The 22,714-nt window shown below is 36.4% G+C and overlaps 1 protein-coding gene across 1 annotated transcript in view; it reads right to left on the bottom strand.

Annotated features, from left to right (window-relative positions):
- Window positions 1-7,025: 7,025 nt before the first annotated feature.
- LOC145999227 (uncharacterized) overlaps window positions 7,026-22,714 on the bottom strand; it is a 29,513-nt gene continuing 13,824 nt past the window's right edge. The window contains exon 4 of the mRNA XM_083136162.1: window positions 7,026-10,142. Coding sequence (XP_082992288.1) covers window positions 7,026-10,028 — 3,003 coding nt within the window. The 5' untranslated portion in view covers window positions 10,029-10,142. The remainder of the gene's footprint in view (window positions 10,143-22,714) is intronic.

Genomic DNA, 22,714 nt, shown 5'->3' with positions numbered 1-22,714 from the left:
GTGTCCCTGGGGGTAAAGGGAGGCATTGAACTTCCGCAGCATAATTTGCTCAAGACTACACTATTGCCTTGAAACTTGATCTTCTTTCTCATAATTAAACGTTTAGTTTTCTCAGAGAGATTGTCGAAAGTAGATAGTAGATCTCTCTCAATATCAATGTGTTCCTGATATCCTGACAATTTGAGAATTCTTTCATGTTTTAAGTCAGATGAAATAAAAACTAATTTTGAGTCTATTGTTTGTTCATTTTTCGAATTAACATTAGGGAACCTTCTAATAAGACTCTCCAGAACTCTCTGATTTTCCTCTAAATGATCTGTTTTCTCTAATAAAATGATTATTGTTTTATCGTCATTCACGGGAGGAAAACGCATAAATACTTTCAGTAATTCGAAATTTAACAGTAAGTGTTTCGAAGAATCACCTATGCTCTGAATTAATCTATTACAACAAAGTTTAGTGCTACTAGTGATAATACACAAGACACGATGCTCACTTTTAATTGCCTCCTCTAGGTCAGTGACGTCAGTGAATGTAACTTTATCTGATATCACAGATTCTTTGTAAGTATTTGATACGAACCGAAGTGAAATTTCAGCACCCTTAGTTTCTGTGAAATAATCCTTTACTTTGTTTTCCACTGGATACCTGTACCATTCTTCCACTTCTTTGCGGATGGCACGTCCTAAACCTCCCAGATTAAAGTTCACATTTGTCACCTTCGATTTCTTCTCCAAAATGTTTTCTAACTCGTTATTTGTTGGCTGTCCAACAGCAAACCTGCATCGATCTGCAAAGGCTTCTATTTTTTCCTCAATTTCATCTAATGGCTTTCCTTTTGCGGCATGATAGTTCTTTATGTGTTCTTTTACAGCGTCATTAGGTTGTAACTCAAACACAGATTTGTTTATGTCCAGAAGGTCATGCTCTTCAGTAGTTCTTTTGAACATCCCACCTTCTTCTGTCAGGTTTTTGTTGAGAGTTGCTGGGGTGTATATGATATACCTCTCAATAGCTTTTGGTTTGTCCTTAAACGTATTCCTTATTTTTAGATATGATTGAAAATACTTTCCAAGGGTGAAATCGTCTCCTCGTAGTTTATTTTTCCTCTTCTTTATCCCCTTGCTCGTTTCGTTTTTCCATTCCACGTTTTCCTTCTTCTGTTGCTTCTTCTGCTCATCGGCGACAAGGTCATTAAATGTGATTTCACAATTGTCTTTCCGATGTTTAGCTTGAATAAACCAACGCATGAGCTTTTCTTGTCGTTTAAATTCAATAACAACATCGTCGTATTTTCCACAAGTTTCGTCATCAACTGAGATTTTGTAACTAGTAATACCTTCTTGCTTCAGAGCTGAGAGTACAAAAAACGCAACCATCTTTATATGGTAATGACCACCTTCTGCACCGTCTAAAGCTCCTTGTTGAGACTTATCCATAGGAAAACCATTCTTTTTCTGTTCATGGGAGGACTTTTCCAAAGGAGAATTTTTTCCCATTTTGATTTAGATAGATGCAACATATGATGACACTGAAGTTCTATCGGAACACATACGAATGTCTACACAATGTGTAATTATGAACTGAAAGTATCTTCTGAGATTTACTTCCGGTTTCGATTCATTGGTATTCTCTTGAAGATTGCCCTGCAACGAAAATGACATCATGGTATTGCCTTCCACAAAAAAGTCTTTACTTTTATTCATTGTACGAACATTTCTTAAGATTCATTACATTTCTAAAAATATTTACAATATACCGTAGTCACAGTACACATCATGACTATGAAGTAGAAGATCAGATATAAGTTTATAAAGTAGAATAATATATTTGAAGATGCCTCAATATCTTTAAAAAGTAAATAACAAAAGATCGACTGGATTTACAAATATGGTACTGCATTTCTGATACGTATTAATCCACATCAGGAGCATAACAAGAAGGGAATTAATTATTTCATTGCATACCTTTTCTTTTTGGTATTTGTAACGATAAGCAAGTAGTTTTCCTGAATCCTATTTATTAATAGGTATATAATAATAATAATAATAATAATAATAATAATAATAATAATAATAATAATAATAATAATATACCATTCAAAAAATTAAAATTGCAAGTGAACGTTTGTCATAATTTTTCATGAAAGACTTACAAAATGTCCTAGGAAGAAGACTTGCATGCAGTGTTAATTGATCCAAGTTATTATCTATTGTCTAGTAAAAGGTAAGGTAAAAGGTAAAGTTCCCCGTGCATATAGCACAGTGCCATGAAGGCATGTTTAGGGAATGTGTTGGTAGGGCCCCACACATTCTCGATCTCGGTAATTTCGGAGGTGATATGATTATTACCACGTTCCGGCCGCCTTTACCACCCGGGTTGCCTCCAGGTACCTATTGATTGGAGACTGGGCGAGCCCCAGATCCGCTTTACGAGGGGGATAAGGCCGTAAAAATTCCGAACTTAGCTCACCTACCCCGGGAAAATAATCGATATTTTGGGAAACTACAGTGATATCAGATTCGTGATAAGCAGGCCAAGATCGCTCATATTATTGTATAATGAACGCCATTAATGGGTAATATACCTGTTGCCTTCAATTTCTGAAATAAATAAATAAATAAATAAAAGGAATAAAACGTTAAAACTTTAAAATGAACAATTTCTTGTTGCGTAGAGTAATCATTGATGAATGATTCTGAGCTAAAATAGTTTAGAAAACTTCTGAAGACATTAAACCCTGGATAAATGTATGTTGCCTGGACTATATTTTTTCTGCTTATTCTCACAAAAGAAGTTACTACGTAAAGTTTAATAAAATGCTGAGACGTTTTTCATCCTTCATAATCACTCATAATGTTCTATTTCAATGAGGGAAATCTTTCAGTCGCATGTAACAATATCAACAAAGAATACATTATAGTGCAAATTCGGCTTCACCACAACTTTTTATTAACAAAAGATTTTTGTTTTATATAATTTATAAAAAAACGTACGCACACTTAGATATATCATATTATACTTTACACAATTCTTTACGTAAATATATATGGTTTTTACAAGGATATATTCTGCATTACAAATGAAGAATAAATCCTTTTTTAATATAATATTGCAAAATTACAGGCAGTTTCTAATAAAAGTATGGGATATTACAATATGTTACACTAAAATCATAAACAGGGTGTACAAAGTGTCTGACACATTTTAATTATTTTAATTATTAATAAATCGGAGACTGATGAAGATACAAATAAACTGGTGGCAATGATAGATAGATGAACTCGAAAAGTTTTATGTCTTGTATCAGTACTCTTCCTTATTTGCTCCTTTTGTCGCACGGAGAATGTCAAAACGATAATCGATTTCTTCCCACGTTCGAGTCAGCCAACTACGGTGGCTTTCGCGCTGAAGATTTAAAAACCTGACTTACAATCAATGTTCTAAGTACTTAGAACCGAAAGACAATAGTTTAGGCACAGGCCCGTACCCAGGAATTTTTTTGAAAGGGGGGGGGGGGGCAAGCCCGAAACAGTGGATATTGTATTGTCATGAAATATATGTCAATTATTAAATAATTAATTAATATAATTAAAAATGTATAAATAAATTAATTTGGTACATTTATAAACTATCAAATTAATTCCTTTAACAACTGGTTCAAAATGTCGAGAAATTAGACAATAGGTAAATGTTTTTCATAAGTGTTAGATTTTATTTATTTGTTGCTTCCTATAAATAATGGTCAATAAAATTTCTTACCTGTATTGTGGCATGTTTCTATAATGGTGTAAATCTGTTAATGGTCTCTCGAATGGAAGTATTTCCTTATCAGAGCTGTAGCTAGAGATTTCAGCGCCCAGGCCGAGAACATATTTTTGCACTCCCTACACCGAATTTGTACCCCCCCCCCCGCCTAGATGAGGCTCGCATACTTAGACAATGAAGAAATTTTATGTACCTAATCTATTCCGTTCAAACCGACGAAAATAAAACTTAGCATTCAAGAAGTGTGGCTAATAAAATTACAGTCGGTTGTGCATCCTACTTCATCTTCATTGAAGCAGTGTGTGGTATAGTTCACATCTGCAAATTCGATTGCAAATTAATGATCTGCTATACGTAACTAGGTGGAGGGGCTAACACTAAGATACTTTGAGAACACATTCGTTTCCTATTAAATTAACATGTAAGTGCTATGTTTTATTTCCGACGAGAGGAGGTGAGAAATGGAGGAGAAATATCAGGTCGGTCTAATTTCTGTGTTCCAGGGGCCTACGGTGACTAATGACAACCCCCTTCGCAGCTACGGCTCAGTTCCTCACTAGTTCATTTTGATATAATTATAAAATCTTATCTATGACCAGTGGCGGCGATTGGGTTCCAAAAATAGGGGAGAGCAAGGTGCCAAAACTGGTAGAGGGGGGGCAAGGACAATTTATCAGTTTATCTTGATAGATAAAGTTTAGCAAAGTGGCAAAAGGTGGGGGAGGGGGCAACTGCATTCCTCGCCCCCTAATAGCCGCCACTGTCTATGACTATAGAAGTGCATTTTAACCGCATGCTGTTACCAGCTCTAACGAAAGACAGAGAGAGAGAGAGAGAGAGAAAGAGAGATTTATGCAACATTCACACACACACACGCAGAAATTATTCTTTGTTCTTCTCTGTATGTGTTTCTGATATTATTCTTAGTAAAGTATATATGAAGTCAAAATTAATTGCTTATTTTTATTGATATAACACAAACTCTTCCCCTTGGAAAATTTTGATGGGGGGGGGGGGGTGAATTTTAATAGAACAGTATCGTTGGTGGGAAGGTGCGAGATCCCCCTCCGCCACGTGAATTCGTACCCTGGATGTGGCCACCAACGCTAAGGTATTATTGCAGCTGGATGTACAATTGTAGTGTTGCAATATTATGGACCAAAGTAACGGGAAACAATCAATCAACTCAGTGATAGCCCCTCCCCCTCTCTCCCTGAGCCGACAACCCGACAGTTGCTTACAGAGAAAGGCTGTCACCTGGCGTACAGCTCGGTGCTTATTGCTTACATTCCATTCTCAAAAGTACTTGAATAACACAATATTCACAAATTTACAATGTTTTCAATTTTCTTATACCACCACCATTGACCAGCCATGATTTTATTTGATTTGTAATAAAGATAATCTATGATTACAAAGTAATATATTTATAAGTGAAATAACTTGTATCAGGAATGATTCTTATAATGAAGAACATGTCTGAATGTGAATTAACCAAAAAAATGATTTTTTTTCATCAAGTTTGCAGTTCGAAAAAGATCAGGACAGAGATTAAAAATAGTGAACTGTCCCGACCGAATTGGGATGTTTGGTAACTTTGCATAAATGGTTATAAAACTAAAATTGCTAAAAATACGACACTGCAGACTTCTGGAGGAGTCTGCCTCTCTCCAGAAACAACCCATTCATTCATACAAGAAGAAAATTGAAATTCTGCAAAATGTAAAAAACCGTCCGTCTTTTTTTGTAATTTTTTTATAGGTTCGCATTAAAATATTTCATGGCTCTTGGGTACGAGCCTGGACTGGTAACTTGTATACAAATATCCATACCCAATAAAACCTACCTTTCAATGTGCAATCACAAATACGCCACTGAGTGGGCATCACCCCTCCCCAAAACAAAATGCTAAATTCGCACAGTGTGTAAAACAATAGGCTATACAAAGCTTACAAATATATTTTACAAATATTATGATATATTTTTGTAAAATTATAAAATTTATAGAATGCTTCACTAAAAGCACAATATGAAATTGGTTATTCCTTTTACACACAAATCTCAAACTTACCGGCATTACAGTGAACCTAAAGTTTGTGCACAACACTGTTATATTATGAAATGTCTAAATATAAATAAAAGTATTGCATGTGTACAGAAACATCAGTAGAACATACTGGATTCAATTTTTTTCGATTAATGATAACAATGAAATGAAGTATTGTAAATTTCCTTCTCTCAAACATACGTGGGAATACTTTATTTTAATTTGTTTTGTTCAAAGTAACAGTTCCGTAGCAGGTGGCCAAATACAGCGGGTTCCGCCGATAAGTTCAGGAAGTAAAAATGTAAAATACTGTTACAAATTCCTTGGGTTTCCTACATTAGTTATGCAACCTCTGCACGAATCTCTCCTTAACTTTCCAACTTGCACAGGCACTTATGTTCGATTTGTTTCAGCATGGTTACAAATGACTGGCACGCAATGACATTGGGTACCACGGAGCAAGTGATTTGGGTGTGAAAGCTATCCAAGAGAAGGCCATTGTCATGTTTAACACCATTAGATTCATATATTCTTGACCACATTAAAGATCTCCTTTCCAGGTGAACAACTAAAAAGGGCTTGAGCGGTCCAAACAACATAAAAGAATGTACCTGAGACTAGATTTACAGACACTGAACAAACAACAAAATCCGAGGACAAAGGTTGAATGCCACTAGACATTAGGTAGTACACTGCATATACATAAAATGAAATAATTCTGCCAAAGAAGCTTTCTAGAATTGCACTTAAGCACAATGCACTTATAAGAACTAAGATTTAATTCATTTTCCAGCATTTTGGATAGTTGTCCGAAAATCCTGCATTAAAACGAAGGTGAGTGGTTATCACAGTTCATCAGGAAATGTTCTTTCCGTAAACTTATCAATTGTTACGTTTCCAAAACGCGGAAAACATATGAATAATGCGCACGTTGTCACCCTCCGAACAGAATGGAAAATCTACAAAGTATTTACTGTACTTGATCAATAATTGCCAGACATCAGATCATTTGTGTACGTACCATATTTTATCTTATTAACATAATAACATAACATGTTGGAGAGATAAGTGCTGATATATTTTAAACTGAATAAACATTCAGTAAAGTTTTAATACGGCATTATGTTCAGCCATCTTGAAATCAATGAATACTTCAAAGGAAGTAGGAATGTCAGTATATGTGATGACTCAAGCTTTACTGTGCCTTAGTTCACGTGCATTCATTTTCTTCCTCTATGCACTTTTCTAACTGAGATACCTGCTCCCTTGTTAATTGAAGTTTTACTCTCAAAGTTAGGAAATGCCTACACATTTTCTTGTTACGTTGTTTCAGAGAAATATCTAAAGATGTAAACCCAAGCTTGTCTGTTGCCATTATATCGCACCCACTTTCTAGCAGAAACTGAAGTGCCTCTACGTTTGCAAGGGCAGCTGCTAGGTGGCAGGGAGTTCTTCCCAGGGCATCTCTTTTGTCAATTGCTGTTCCATTTTTTAGTTCCTCTTCAAGAACCACTATATCATTCAGAGTAACAGCTTCCAGAAATCTATTATTTCTTGCTAACATGTTATCCACAAACATTCGTATGAGAGAATAGCTACTTTGATAAAATTCTTCTTTTATTACATTCAAACATTCTGGGCATGATATGCCTTCGGTGAAGAGATGTAAGGCGAGAAAATACTCTGCAAATGTAGTGTGAATAAAGGACATTTTATTCCCTTCACATTTTTGCAAAATTCCAATTCTAAAAATATAGTCGTCTGTTGTCAACAGAAACTTCTTTGATTCCTTTAACAGACAGCAATTACACAGATCTTCAGAGCGTCGCAGCATCTTTTCTATGGCTACTTTCCTACATATATTTCTATGCTCCTCTAAGATAGTTTCTTTTAGACTCTCCCTGAAAGATTTATTGTCTGAAGGTATGTTTTCTGAAACAAAATTCTCACACCTTTTAATTTCAAATCTTCTATAAAGCACAAATATGTTCTTTATATGATTTGTTCTTAACTCATGTGTTGTATCGTTGCAATAGAGTTTACAATCTTCTTCATACACCTCCGCTAGCAACATTATTTGCAAAGGGATCCCTTGTTCACCGACATCCTGAATGTAAATCTTAACGACTTCACTTGCGTACACGTTGACACGTTCTGAATTTTCATCTGATGAAAATCCCAGATTCTTGATCCAAGTTTTTCCTAGGAGGTTCTCTTGTTCCTTTACGGTCAATGGCTCCAAGCGGTAGGCAACTGATGACGTTGCCTCCTCCAGCTCTTCCTTGAAGTTAAGTCTTGTGGTTATTATTACCTGTCCACGTGAGTTTTCCTTCAGTCTATTTAGGAATACACATACGTTTTCTCTTTCGACTTTTGATTCTACCTCGTCATATCCATCCAAGAGGAGCAGGAACTTTCCTGTTTCAAGGCTATGCCGAAAGAAGTACTTTGAGAGTGAGGTTTCACCTTCCAAGAAAATATCAATCAACAGCTCCATGAAATTGGGTATGTTTTCATTTATGTTCTTTTCCTTAAGCTTAATACCAACATCATTTAGGCTTGCGTTGATGACCCATTGATCAGTATTCTTCCTTTTCCATTCTTCAGCTACACGATAAAGCAGAGAGGTTTTCCCCATTCCTGGCTCTGCTGCAATTACAACAATTAACTTTTTGTCTAATTTTCCCAATATATCAATTTCGTGAACTAAACATTTCTCTTGCAAAGTACTTTGTTCATAGATTTTTCGTGGGACAAAGAAGTGTATTATATCCTCGGTTTTAAGTACAGATTTACCGACAACGATATTGGTTTCTGATACCAATAATTCAGTATGATGCGAATTCAAACCAGCCTTGACAACACTATTGCATAAGTTATTGAGAGGTGTAGGAACACCTTGAAATATGACAACTTTCTTCATAAGGAGTGCTTGAGTTACACTTGATAGGCTTTCAAAGGACGTATCATCTTCGAAGAAACGAAGATCGTGGCTTTCTATCAAGTGTTTCATGGTCTCATCACTTAAGACGAAAATTAACTTTGAAATATCCGTTACCATCGTACTGGTGCTGGAAGCAGTACTTTTATATTGCATCTTTGCTATCAAATATTCTATGACTTTCTTTGCCTCAACTGTAACGTCTGTCTGTTCGCACACAATAATTATTATTGTGGCCTTCTTGAATGGAAGATAAGGAATGATAATACCCTGCACTTTCACCAAATCTCCTAGCCGTAACACAAACCTTTCCTCGAAACCCATTGGATACCCAATTAATCTGTTACAACAAAGCCTCAAGGAGGACGGAATCATGTAAAAAACACTTTCATTAATGGTGGAATACCGGCAAAGTTCAATGCCGTCTAACATTATTGTTTCCTTGAAAGCGTCCGACAAAATTTGCAAATAAATTTCAGCAACTTCAGTTTGTGTAAAGTAGTTAGTTTCGGGTGTGACTTGTCTAGCCCATATGTGCAAGTTCTGGCAAATCCTCTCTCTCAAAGTTTCTGGTTGAATCCCTGTATTTGCTTTCCCCGCTTTCTCCAACAGTATATATTCCAGTTGCCTTTCTGTTGGTTGTCTCACAGCAAATCTCAAATTCTTCAGAAAATCTTCTATGTTATCATCAGTTGCTCCAGGTGTATTTCTTAGATGGCGTTTGATAAAATCATCCGGTTGTATCTGAAACATGTATTTGCGTATATCCAAGAGATCATGTTCTTCCATTACCCTCTTGAACCTTAGATAAGTATTGCCAGATGATATTGTAAGACTTTCCTCTTCCACTTGGTTGCTGTTGAAGTCAAGAACTGCAGGGGTGAATATGATATACCTGCTCTCCACATTTTCACTGTGCTCTGGTTGTTTTCTAATGTACAGAAATGAGTGGAAATAAGTTCTAAGACTGAAGGTACCTGTTTGTGAGAATAGATCCCTGAGAGTTATCTTTGTATCGATCTCTCTGTGTCTCACTTGCAAAAACCAGGACACCGCATCTTCTTTATAAGTAAACTTGAAGACCAGATCATCAAATTTTCCAGCAGATATGTCATCAGTTGAGATCTTGTATTTGATTTCATTTTTCTGTAGAGCTGAAATCACAAACAACGCAGCTATCTTTATTAGATAAACCCCAGATCTCCAACTTCTAAGTAGAATTGTATTTCTCGTAAAAAACGGGTCCTCTTTGAGTTCGGTAGTTTTCTCCATCTTGACTAGAGTTGAAGTATTCTAAGATGTATGATTAACTTTCTGTAATTTTTAAAATTTATTTTTGAGTTCAATATTTGGTTTTCAAGTGGTCTAGTTCTTATAGAGATTTCCCTAAGAAAAAAGAGACAATATAAGAAATTATTACTAAAATATTTCAGATGTGTTTGCTTCATTTATCAGCATTGATACGCAATTTTTAATTACCAAAAATAATGATAGATTCTACACGCCATTTGAGGACTATTCTTATATCTTGTACTATATGCTTTTCTTAATCAACTCTCCTGAAAATAAATTACTTTTCTGTTGACAAAGTTCAAAGCAGATAGCTACATAAAGGGCGATTCCGCATTTGAGGTACAAACTGTAATCGTGAATAGCATACCTTAAGAGAAGCAAAATAGTTACAGTCTGGAGAATTTATCAGTCTGTTGTTACGATCCACCACTTACGCTTTTGTTTATATGTTAATAACTCTGCTCATTGTACGCTGTTCTTCATCCATACTTGCCGGACCCCGCGGCCGAGTGGTCAGCACATCGCGCTGCGATGCTAGGGGTCCCGGGTTCGAATCCCGCTCGGGCTTGGTTGTTTGTAAATGTCCATTCTAAGATGTATGATTAACTTTCTATAATTTTTAAAATGTATTTTTCAGTTCAATATTTGGTTTTCACATGGTCTAGTTCTTATAGAGATTTTCCTAAAAAAAAAAAAAAGAGATCATTTCATCCCTCATCCGTATCTTCGCAAATTAGCCAAGAGGCACAAAAACACGAAGTAAAATAAACTAAATAAATCAATCAATTAATTCATGCATACTTGTCAACTAGAAATTCCCTGCGTACTTTAGAAATACAGTGCTTTCGTTTTGTCTCTGGGCTGAGATAGCGCGTGAACAACTTACAGGTTAGTACTCTTTATGCGGTATAACCATAATTGGCTACATGCTAAAGATATGTGCGTAAATAAGCGAGACGTTACGGGACGAAAATGCCGACATCTGCTCTATGTCACGGCATGTCACACGCTTTCTCGGTTCAGAGCCAAAACAAACGCAATGTATTTTTACTATATTTGGACAATTATAACACCATTAAGCCTTGTTTCCATGATTATGAAAAACTAAATATGCTGACCAAGGCAGTAATTTATTTTATTAAAAACATAAACTAAACGTAACGTTTCAACCTTCTAGCAAGGTCTTCTTCAGACTCTGTATCAAGTACAAAAGTCATTTTTTTTTTATATTTGGACAACATTTCTTCAGGAATTGAGGCAAAGCGTTACACTCATGGTTTCAATAGGAAGTAACTACTAATAAGTATTATTTCATTTTATCTTCTAACTTTACATTTGGGGTAGCATTCCACAAATAAGTTGTTAGTGTCACATAAATAACGGGAAATTGTATTGCGGGGGGGGGGGGGGTGAAAACTCAATAAGGAGAAACGGGCCGTAATCCTAATACACACCATACCAGTTACACCAGCCGCACACCGGATCCGACACGACGCGACGCGACGAATCATTTCTGTTGCAAACCGACTCGGGTAAGGTTTAACATAAGGCTCTTCGGATTGAGTCTTTGGTTACAGATGTGTTTGCATAAGTGATTTGTGCGGAAGAAAATTTTGTGTTCTTAGTTGGAATTCAAGACTGTTTTGTTTACCGTTTGAGGATTGCTGTCTTTCTAAATGTACGTACATGCGGTCATGTGAACATTAATTAATGTAAAACTCTAAAGGCCGTAAGATCAAATTTGCTAGTACAAAATCAACTGAATCCAACATGGACACGGACTTCAGTACCATGGAACTTTCTATAGAAGAAGTTAATAAGTTGAATTCTGAGTGTAGTAATATAGATAGCACTCTACAAATGAGCGAAACAAATTCCAGAACAGTTTATGTGAAAGATGAATTAAAGTACAGAAGAAATCATGTAGTCCGTATGAAATATTTATGTAATCTAGACACCAGGGTGCCTCAGATGGAAAAGGCAAAGAAAAAATTGGACAATTGCACATTTTAAAATTAGGTCAAATAATCAGCAAAGAAAATATTAGAGGTTTAAATGGGATAGATAGGCTTGGAAAAATCTAGCGACACTCACATTTAAGACATCAAATTTTGCAAATGATTTTCTTTCGAATCCAATACTGTTTCAGAGAAATTTTGATGGTGTTGTTCCATCTCACATCGTAAGAAGAATGGGAGTTATGAAAGGTGTTTATCAGCCAATAAGTGATGATGAAATTCTGCAAAATATAAATTCGTCAATGGCCAAGTCATCAAGGTAAGACGCACTTTGAATATAAGTACGAGGAGGGTACTCGCATTGCTGTTCCAACTAGAACAGTAATTGTAACATTCGACTCCCAATTCTTACCACAATATGTCACATTGTTTTACCTAAAGTTTGATATTGATCGTTATATGCCCTTGATGAAACAGTGCACTAATTATTAATATTATGGGCATTTTAGGGTAAATTGCGAAAGTAAATTGAAATGCAAACGGTGTGGTGAGAATCATGAATCGTCCTCTTGCACAAATAAGATCAAATGTTTCCATTGTAAACAGGAGCACACTGCAAATAACAAAAACTGTTCTGAAAATGAACGCCAAAGAGAAATAATCAAACTCATGACAGTTCAGAATTTTACGTTTAACGAAGCTTTGAAGAAAGTCCCCAAAAATAATAATAGGTATGGATATGAACAGATATCTACTGGCCATGTTCAGGAAATAGAAAAAACAGTGATGCCATTTACATATGCGTCGATATTTAACAATTCGAGTAGCACCTCATGTCATAATAATGTAATTCAACATGATCAATACAGTGTATCTAATAAAAGGCCATTGTACAGCTGAAAGAAAGCTGGAGAACATTTAGAAGAGACTGAGTCTTCTCAATCAAAACGCCAGAAATCTTTCCAAACTTTGAAATCAGTTTCACAAAATGAATATAAAAGGAGAATGACAGAACCAGATTACTCTCTGTCAGGATCGAAAAGACTGGTTTGTCGACAACATGCCAACAACATAAATTCTTTGTTCTTGCAGTGGCGACTCAAGCTATCCTGACAAATCTGGCACAAGAACAAAATTCTAAAAAAATCATAAATAGGTTTTCGTTATTTATAGAACATTTATGTAGCTTAGCAGGGACTTCGACAGTGCAAGACTGGACTTGCATTGCTACAAGTATTTTGCAATACTTATTTAAACAACCAGCATGCCAGACAAAGTCTTTAAATATTACAATGGAGAATATACGAAGTTTAATTTCTCATAGACACAATATAGAATATGTTTTATTCTACTTTTCGGCAGATGTCCTCCTTATACAAGAAACGTGGTTCAAAACTGACTCAACATTGAAGTTTAAAGGTTACAATTGGATAAGAGTTGATCGTTTAGATGGATATAGTGGTTCAGATATAGGTGTTAAAAGAAATATACAGTATGACATTATTTCGTTTCAAAATATACACCGTCAAATTCAGATTACAGATGTCTATTACGTCTTATGTATCAATTTATTGCCCTCCTACAGTGCACATACCTGTTACAATGTGGCAATATATTGTCGGATAGCTTCCACCAAACACTTCATTTGTGCTGGCAGGGGACATTAATGCACACCACCCTATCTGGGGCTGTTCACTAACTGATCGATCTGGTAAAGATTTGTATAATTACTTAGAAGACTCTTCAGCTGTATTACTCAACGACGGAACACTTACACTTATTTCAAGACCTAATGAACAGCCGAGTGCTCCGAACATAACGTTTACCTCTAATGATATAGCTTCAAAAATTCATTGGACTGTACTAGAGAATTGTTACAACAGTAATCACATGCCAATTATGATAACCTTCAACATAAAGAAAATATAACATGGTTTGTTATGTGCTCTGGAAAAAACAAAAGTCAATATGTTTCAAGAAGAGTTGAATGACAAAGATTCTCCGGAAATGTAAACAATGCAATAAAGAATTAATTGTTAAAACAAAAAGTATCGTATTACACATTGGAGAACAAAAGTGTCTTCTTGGTGGTCAACGGAATGTCAGAAATGGGTAAATTATTGTAAAAAATTATAAATTATAAGGTGGACCCAACCATCAAAAACGTCATTACATACAAAGAACCTGCAGCAAAAACTCGGAGATTTCTAAAGAAATCAAAATCATATATTTGGAAACCATTTTGCTCTACATTAACTAAATATCATTCTATTTCAGTGACTTGGAAAATAATAAAAAATATGTCCAATAGTAACACTTGTCATTATTTTTGGAGGAGATATCAGCTTTGCCTGGATAAAAGAATTTCACCGGAAGTTGACACCAGATACAGTTGAAGGTAATCTCTGTCAGTTACTAAACTCTATGCCTTACCTAGAAACTTGGGCATTCGAATTGCCATTCACTCTGGATGAATTAGAATATGTTGCTCGTAAACGAAAGAAAACTCCTCCAGATTTATATGGTATTACATACGAATGAATCAAGACTGGCCTTTTGCCGGCCTCCGTGGTGGAGTGCTTAGCAAGCCAAATAAAATAAAGCAAGACAATGAAGCACTGGCCCTTTACTGGATATGAAGTTTTACTAAATATACAAAGGATGTATAATATACAAAAGCCCTACAAAGGATTTTACTGTCCGTAGGTCCAGACGCCAGAGTCTCGTTAGCCTACAAGAATGCATTTTCCAGTTATAGTAAGTGGAAGTGAGGTCAACATTTACCTGTGCTTAAAAATGGTCACCCCTTACACCTACGAAGAACATTAGAACATGCTAGTACTGTTTATTAGTTGTTGCATTCGAAACGTCTGCTTTCAAGAAAGTCAAATCTATAAAATCAGAAGGCGGGCCAGAGAAGTAGGTATATTATATGCGGGAAGTTAGCATCACTGAATGGAGCACATCCACCAAAATACATGCCACTCTTAGCTAATCGCGACGATAAGGAGATTGATGAGTGGTAATGAAATTTATGGAGGGAGACTTACAAAGAACACTGATACCCAGGGCGGATTCGAACTCTGGAACCCCACATATAATCAATTTGGATTCTCATTATTTTTTTCTAATATTGACCTTACGGTATTTATTTCGCCACGTAATCGTACTTTGAATTTGCTACTTACAAACTGTGTGAGGGTTGATATACAGGAATACAATTTGAAGATGGAAGAGGATCTTTTGGCTAAGATAGAACCGATTCATGAAACTGCTTAACACATAAAGACAGATATGAAAGGTATATAGAAAAATCCGAAGTCTTGCCCTCTGCAACTCAAGGGATTCATATAAATTGCGTAGTCATTCTGTCATTAGTTTCATCTGTAATGTGTAAGGTGACTTACGCGTTAGCCTGTACTTCTACGATTCGAATTGTACGCTCTATTATACCTTCATACAATGAAATGTAACACGTTTCAGCTACTGTTATAATACGATGGATAAATAATAAACTTCTGATAAGGTTTTTGGGGTAAATAACATTCATGACAAAGCATAGTAGTTCCTCTTATTCTTCCCTTGGTATATATTTTTCCCCAAAGCGTACGGTTTTGGCATTCTGGCTAAGTTACCCTGAAGTAGATGAGCAACACCCCAAATGATCATTTCCGTAGTAATTACTTCCTGATTTCATCCTAATTCCACCCTACTATTTCCATTGATATCCTTCTTGAGGAACCTTAGGAGATTCAATGCACAAAGCCTCCAATGGTCAAAAGATATAGTCTGACTAAAGCATTGGTGCGAGACGGTTGTAATTATGCGTCTCTCTAGTAGCACGAGGTCACGTAGTGCGTATACTTGCGAGTCCGGTAGAGGTGAAACAGGCGGCGCTGCCAACAAGGTAATCAAGAGAGTATACTCACTGAAACTGAATTTCAGTCAAGTGCGATTACCACTTGGATTAGCAAGACGATGAAATTGAAACCGGAACATGTAGTAAATATTGAAGCAGACACTTACAGACGTTGTATCTTTCTGAAACTACTCTCGAAAGTAGTGTGTGAACAGTTGTTGCGGCAGTCAAACGGAGTGAATACGTTTAGTGAGGAAGAGAAGGATTGTCCAGTGCTTGTTACGTTGGCGGATGCAACTTACGTGACAGAGTGCACGTTGTACCAAGTGAACTGTCCGATGACTATTCGATTGGTGCTGAGTACGTACGGTGAAATAATATCTTTGGACGATGAACTATATTCCAGTGATCATATTTTCCCTGTAGGAACTGGTCAAAAAATAGCAAACATGAATCTGACTCGTGCGATTCCGTCGTACGTCACAATCAATGCAGAACGATACTGGATGACATATAGCGGTAAAGGCCGTATGTGTTCTTATTGTGACCTTAGTGACCATTTTTACGCGACGTGTCCGTCCCGACGTAGTCAAATTGACAAAACTGACAATACGTCCTATGCCGGTGTGGCACGTCCTGCTCCGAGGAATGTGCCGGCTGCTGAGAAAATGAAATGCTGACTCCGACACCCACTATACTTCCGTGAACCTGGAAAACTCTGGAGACCAAGATAATGAGGGCAAGTACAATCTTCGCTTCAGGGTGTACCTAAAACTATCGTACCATACTCCACTTTACAACTGAGTGCAGAAAACCAAGGCCGACGTTTCTCTCCCCGTCATTGTGGACGAAGTGAATACCAAGGAAGGAGCACACGTGGCAGAGAAGAATGGGGAAGAAACACCTTAAGTTAATACAGGGGTGAATCATAATCCGATACAGCAGACAGATGATAATCAAGCAGTAGCAGGTGGAATCTACGCGACGGCGTCCCCCGCATCAGGAGCTCTGCGGAAAGTAACGAAAGGAGCAAAAATGAAGAAACGCAGTCTACCTGGTTACGATACGGCGTCGACATGGCAGCAAGGTGGCTCTCACCGTTCGGCGTCTCCAGTGTCTCGACGTCTGTGTAGAACTTTTAAATGCGACAAGAGAACAAAGTAAGAAATCTGGCGGCGGCTCTTATTGGTCGCTTGAAGTGAATGAGTGATATATGTCAAACATATCATAGTTATGAAGTATGTTATCCTCTTCAAAATACTATTATGGTTATGTTTGTCTTATGTCTTATTGCATTTAAAAAGGGTATCTAGTTTAAAATCAGTGCTGCACAAAATATTCTCACCGTGTGAAATATATAAGATTCCTGCATGTCGATACCCATCTATCATTTTGCAACAATAAACATTAACAAAATGAAATCCAGTGTCAAGCATCACGCATTCTTAAATTATATTAATCAAAGTCACCTGGATGTCATTTTCCTGCAAGGAGTTAGGACCGATGATTTCTGTCTGGGTAGTGAATATACCGTGCACAACAATTTAACCTATAATTCGCTAGGAACCGCCATACTTGTGAAAGAAGGCCTACACATATCTGAAGTTTACAATCATTCATCAGGTCGTATCATATGTATCGAAATTACCAATGTATGTTTTTGTAATGTTTATGCACCATCAGGTACCAACGCTAGAGATGCTCGGAATATATTCTACGCTACGGAAGTGTCAAAGGCATTAAATGGCTCTTGTCAAAACATTGTGCTGGTGGGTGATTTTAATTATACTCTAAGAAGACAGGACCAATATCCAGGGTTCCATACCTCACCTAGCTTACAGGCACTGGTTGAAGGGTTTAAATTGCAAGGTGTTTGGATGGGTAAAGGTCCGAATAGAGACGTATACACGTACATAATTGCCTATACAATGAGTCGGCTTGATCGATTCTACGTTAGAGCACGCATGCTTAGCAAAATATCTGCAATTAGAATTTTCCCAACTTGCTTTACTGACCATTTAAATGTCCAACTCGACATGAGTTTGGATGTACCTCTAGTTGGACGAGGGTGTGGATTTTGAAAGTTCAATGTACGGTTATTTGAAGACATGGACCATAGTGCGAGCGGAGCCGTCATTTTGTTTACCTCACTTTCATTTGTAGCAGTTTGATGGAATCATGTTTATTATTGCCACCAGAAGTCAATAAAATCATTTACACAATGACGTAAGAAGGAAGCCTCTGTGCGACCTCGGAGCCCTTCAGGCAGCGCATTTTGGATTCTGAAGTGGTATTTCCTCCAGGTAGTCACGTCGTTAAAGTGTCCGAGCAACCACGATATGGAGGAGAAGGATAAGTACATTCTATAATGTTTTTAAGTTCCGAACTTTCACTCACTCACATAATTATATTTAGTTTATTAACTTTCTACCTGGAGAAGTGATTTAACAGTGAATCATTGTTCTATTGATCTTTAAAAAGGCATGAGACAGATAGTAGAATCTATTGAAGATAACTTCGTTTTTAATTAAGATTTTTGGGTTTCTAATTGACATTAATGGCTTTTAATTTATTTTAATTAAGTATCAAGGGGGCGCTATTGTTAATTAAATAGGAATAGACTATAGGGGGAGGGAGATGAGTCATGGGTGACTCATGCAGTGGTGGTACTTGGAGTTATTGATTTTCAATTAGTGAATAATAATGTTCTATTATGGAACCCATTTTCACCCTAATCTAACCCAATTGTTGTACTTTACTTACGCGTTACAGCCGAGGATGAGTCATAGATGACTCATGCAGTCGTGGGAGCTTAAAGCTAATACGTTTTCAATTAGTGAACAATATTTAATACTGACGAGAAGACAGTTTTAGCTATTCTAAGCCACGTTATGGCGTTATGCAAGGTTTGCAGTCGGCGATGACGTAATGGTGCGCCATTTTGCATTGGTGGTGACTCATACTTGGTATGATTGAGGATGTGGATTTAATCGGATTCAACTGGTCACGAAGAGACCGGGGGTAGAGGCTATTATAACACAATATTTGGAGTTATGTGCGCTTTAAAGGCGAATAAATTATCAGTATACAGAGTCCATGTAGCCTTTATGACAACGAAGCATAAGGGCAGAAAGCATGTTATTAATAATAATTACTCTAAGACAGTTAAGAATGCGTTGGGCGCAGAGATCCAAATATGAGCTTTCGGACGAAATTCGCAGCAGAAAAAAAGAAGAATATTTTCCTCCACCCCAAACCTTGAGGGTTCACGCCAGAGCGAAGGAGGAGAAAGGGTTCATTGTTAGTTCCCTCGCCGGTCAATGTTAAAGGACTTTTTCTAAAGTCTCTTACTCCATACTATTATGATATTGAATGGAGGCAATCATTTGTGATGGATCTCGAGTGGCAGTAATATTTTAACACATGAAGATACTTGCATTGATTTTTGAGATTCAAATTTTCATTTGTAGAAGTAACCTAAAGAGGGGTTTCCCCCTCTGAATGTAGCTATAGAGAAATACTAGACTATTTGACCTAAAGAATAAGGAATTTGTATGAATTGGAAAGAATGCGGGCCAGTACATACAGATTGAAGTGGTTTCGATCCATTATTTGCCTTTTTTTCTGCGTTTCGAACCACGGACCCTTTGATTATTGCTTTATAAGCAAAAGGATTTATTTATTTATTTATTTCTGAAATTGAACACAACAGGTATATTACCCATTTATGGCGTTCATTATACAATAATTTTGAGATAACATTATTGAAAAATTGCACAGATCAATTTAGTATATAGACTGAAAACATTTAACGAACATACAAGTCTTAGGTTCTAATGTAATTTATGTAATTTTAATATATTTAGTATAAGTCCACACTGTCTTCACTTTTGATGGTATCATTAAATGTTTTGCACAGTTCCAAATTGGTGATATTGCCAGAGCGTTGGTTCTATTTGGACAGAGGCTGAAGAGTTGCCTCCTTGGTCTTAATTTGCTTGAGAGGACGTAGAAGTCGAGCTGTGACAGGACGAAAGGAGCTTCAATGAGGTTATTTAAAATTTTGTGGTGGAAAATAAGCTGATGCATGATGCGTCTGTTGTTGAGAGTTGTTAGGTTAAAATATCTGAGAAGGCTCTCACGGGATTCCATTTGAGGGTAAATACCATCTAGTTTGTACTTTAGGTGTCTTAAGAATTTACTTTGAATTTGTCCTATTTTGCTTATGTCTTGCTGGGTTTGAGGGTGCCACACTATGCTTGCGTATTCAATTTTCGATCTAATGTAAGAATTATAGAGCATCATTAAGCTTCCGACATTTTTGAACTCTTTGCATGTACGCATTATAAATCCCAGAAGTCTGTAAGCCTCGTTTGTTATGAAGTTAACGTGCCCGCGAAATGTAAGTTTAGAATCAAACAGAACTCCTAGATCTTTGATTGTTTCTATCCGTTTTAATTTTTGTTTTTTTTATGCAATATTCGTAGTTTATTGATGTAGTGTTTCGAGTATATGACATTTGGTAGCATTTTTCGCTATTTAAGATTAGTTTGTTGCTTTCGCACCATTCTACAAGACTCTTTATGTCCGCTTGTAACTCGGTGCAGTCACTGTAACTGCAAATTATTTTGTACATTTTTAAATCGTCCGCAAAAAGTAGTTTATCCGATTGATTCAGATGTTCGTCAAGATCATTTATATACATGAGAAGGAATAAGGGCCCAATGTTAGAGCCTTGGGGAATTCCGGATGTAGCTTCAAATTTATCGGAAGTATTTCGCTGAAACGTGACGTACTGTTTGCGGTTTGTTAAGTAGGATTGACACAATTGTAACATCGGATTCGATAGATTGTATGATTTCAGTTTTTCTATTAAGATTCTATGGTTTACGGTATCAAACGCTTTCGAAAAATCTGTATATTACATCTACTTGAGCTCCGCTATCCATCGCGGTTGCGATAAAATGAGTGATTTCTGATAGGTTGGTACAGGCAGACTTTTTACATAAGAAACCATGTTGATAAAGAGAGATCACTGATCGTATGTGATAAGACATGTGCTTGTAAAGAATTTGCTCTAAGAGCTTGGCAGGTGCTGCCAGGACTGCTATCGGCCTGTAATTCTCTACATCATTTTTCTTATTAGTTTTTGGTATCAGGGAAATGTTTGCTAATTTCTAAATATCTGGAAATGTTGAGGTGGAGAGTACAAGATTGAACAGCGTGTGCAGAGGGTATTTGAGTATCTCACCGCATCCTTTAAGTATATAAGGCGGAATTTTATCGGAACCAATAGATTTTTCGGTTTAAGATTTTTTATGGCATCTTCGATTTCTTGAAGACTGATATCTGATAGGTTCAGTTTATCGATTTCACTGTAAGATTGAATATTCAAAGTCTTATTTTTTCCATCATCCTGCCGGTACACCGATTGAAAATATTTAGCAAACGCTGTTGTTACTTCTACAGTGTCAGAAAGTACTTTACCTTGATATAAAAAGGCTCTGCTCTTTTTTGTTTTTTCATATTTTTGGCAAAGCTGAAGATGAGATTAGGGGTATGAAGTATGTTACACTCTGTGCTCGAAATATAATGCGTATATGCTTTTTGAATCCCTCGTTTAACAATATTCTGAAGTTCTTTAAATTTCTCATAATGATGTTCAGCGTGGGGAGCGTTATTTTTCCATTTTTGCCTGTGATATACTATTTTCCTGATATTCTTTATAATTTCCCGTGAGAACCAGCTCGGAAATTTCTTTGGTTGAGTTTTCGTTGAAGGTACGCATTTGTTAAATATGTCATACACCATTTCATAGAACTTATCAATAGCGGCATTAATATTAGTGTATTTCTTCAGATCATTCCAATTTACAGCTCTCATAAGATAATACATTTTTAAAAAATCTGCATTCCTAAAGTTATAGTTATATTCTGCTTGAATTGAAATTTTTCGTGATGGATTTAAATTTAGTCATGGAAATGTCAATATTTAAAGCTGGGTGATGAATGTCTTCTGGCACGAGAGGATCGGATTCCCTTGTGACTTAAAACCAAACCTAACGTTCGTTCGTTATCATTTTTTATGTCATTGAAGCTGTTTAGTAGGTGGAGTGACATGAAATGACTCAATTCTACGCAAGCTTCGTTTGATGCGCCCCTGTTATCTGAGGAAAATTAAAATCCCCTGCAATAATAAGGGAAGACCCCTGCTCATAAAGTAATTCTAAAGTGTGATAGAAGTAACTGTATACAGATCGATTCGTATTTGGGGGGAAATAGGCTACACAAATATACATATTTATTTCGCTAATTTTTACTAACAAGTAATTTATCAGAGGGTCAATTACCGGAGTTTCAATTTCGATAGCTCGAAACGCCCTGTTTACAGGGTTGTTAATGGGTATTTTTTATGTAAAATTGAGTTTACTTTGACCAGATTTCGACTTTATGCCCAATATTTCACAATTTTTCACGTATTTTTATCCAAAAAACGCAATTTAAACGATTCACCAAGAGTTTTTATTTGGTAAATGTGTTGGTACTATATGTAGAACATCGAGTGATACATTTGCTGTAGATCATTTGTTGTACCCAGATTTTGTGTACCTCGCTCTTACTAAAGTAAGGGCTGTCCAGTTTTTAGTAGCTAACTATATTATTACAATTCAGAAAATAATTCATTGACAATGCAAATTTCGTTGCAATACTACTACAGTGAGAATTATTACCAGATGAACCAAGCTACCCGCAAAACAATCTATGGAAATTTCTTGCAGGTTATTTTCTAATTCTGTAATGTTTAGAACATTATGTAATTTAGATCTAATATATGTATAATGTAATCAT

The sequence above is a fragment of the Lepisma saccharinum genome, chromosome 15, assembly GCF_977018435.1.
Source record: "Lepisma saccharinum chromosome 15, izLepSacc3.1, whole genome shotgun sequence".
Taxonomy (NCBI): domain Eukaryota; kingdom Metazoa; phylum Arthropoda; class Insecta; order Zygentoma; family Lepismatidae; genus Lepisma; species Lepisma saccharinum.
Note: the sequence above shows the minus strand (reverse complement) of the source record. Positions and strands in the feature narration are given on the sequence as shown.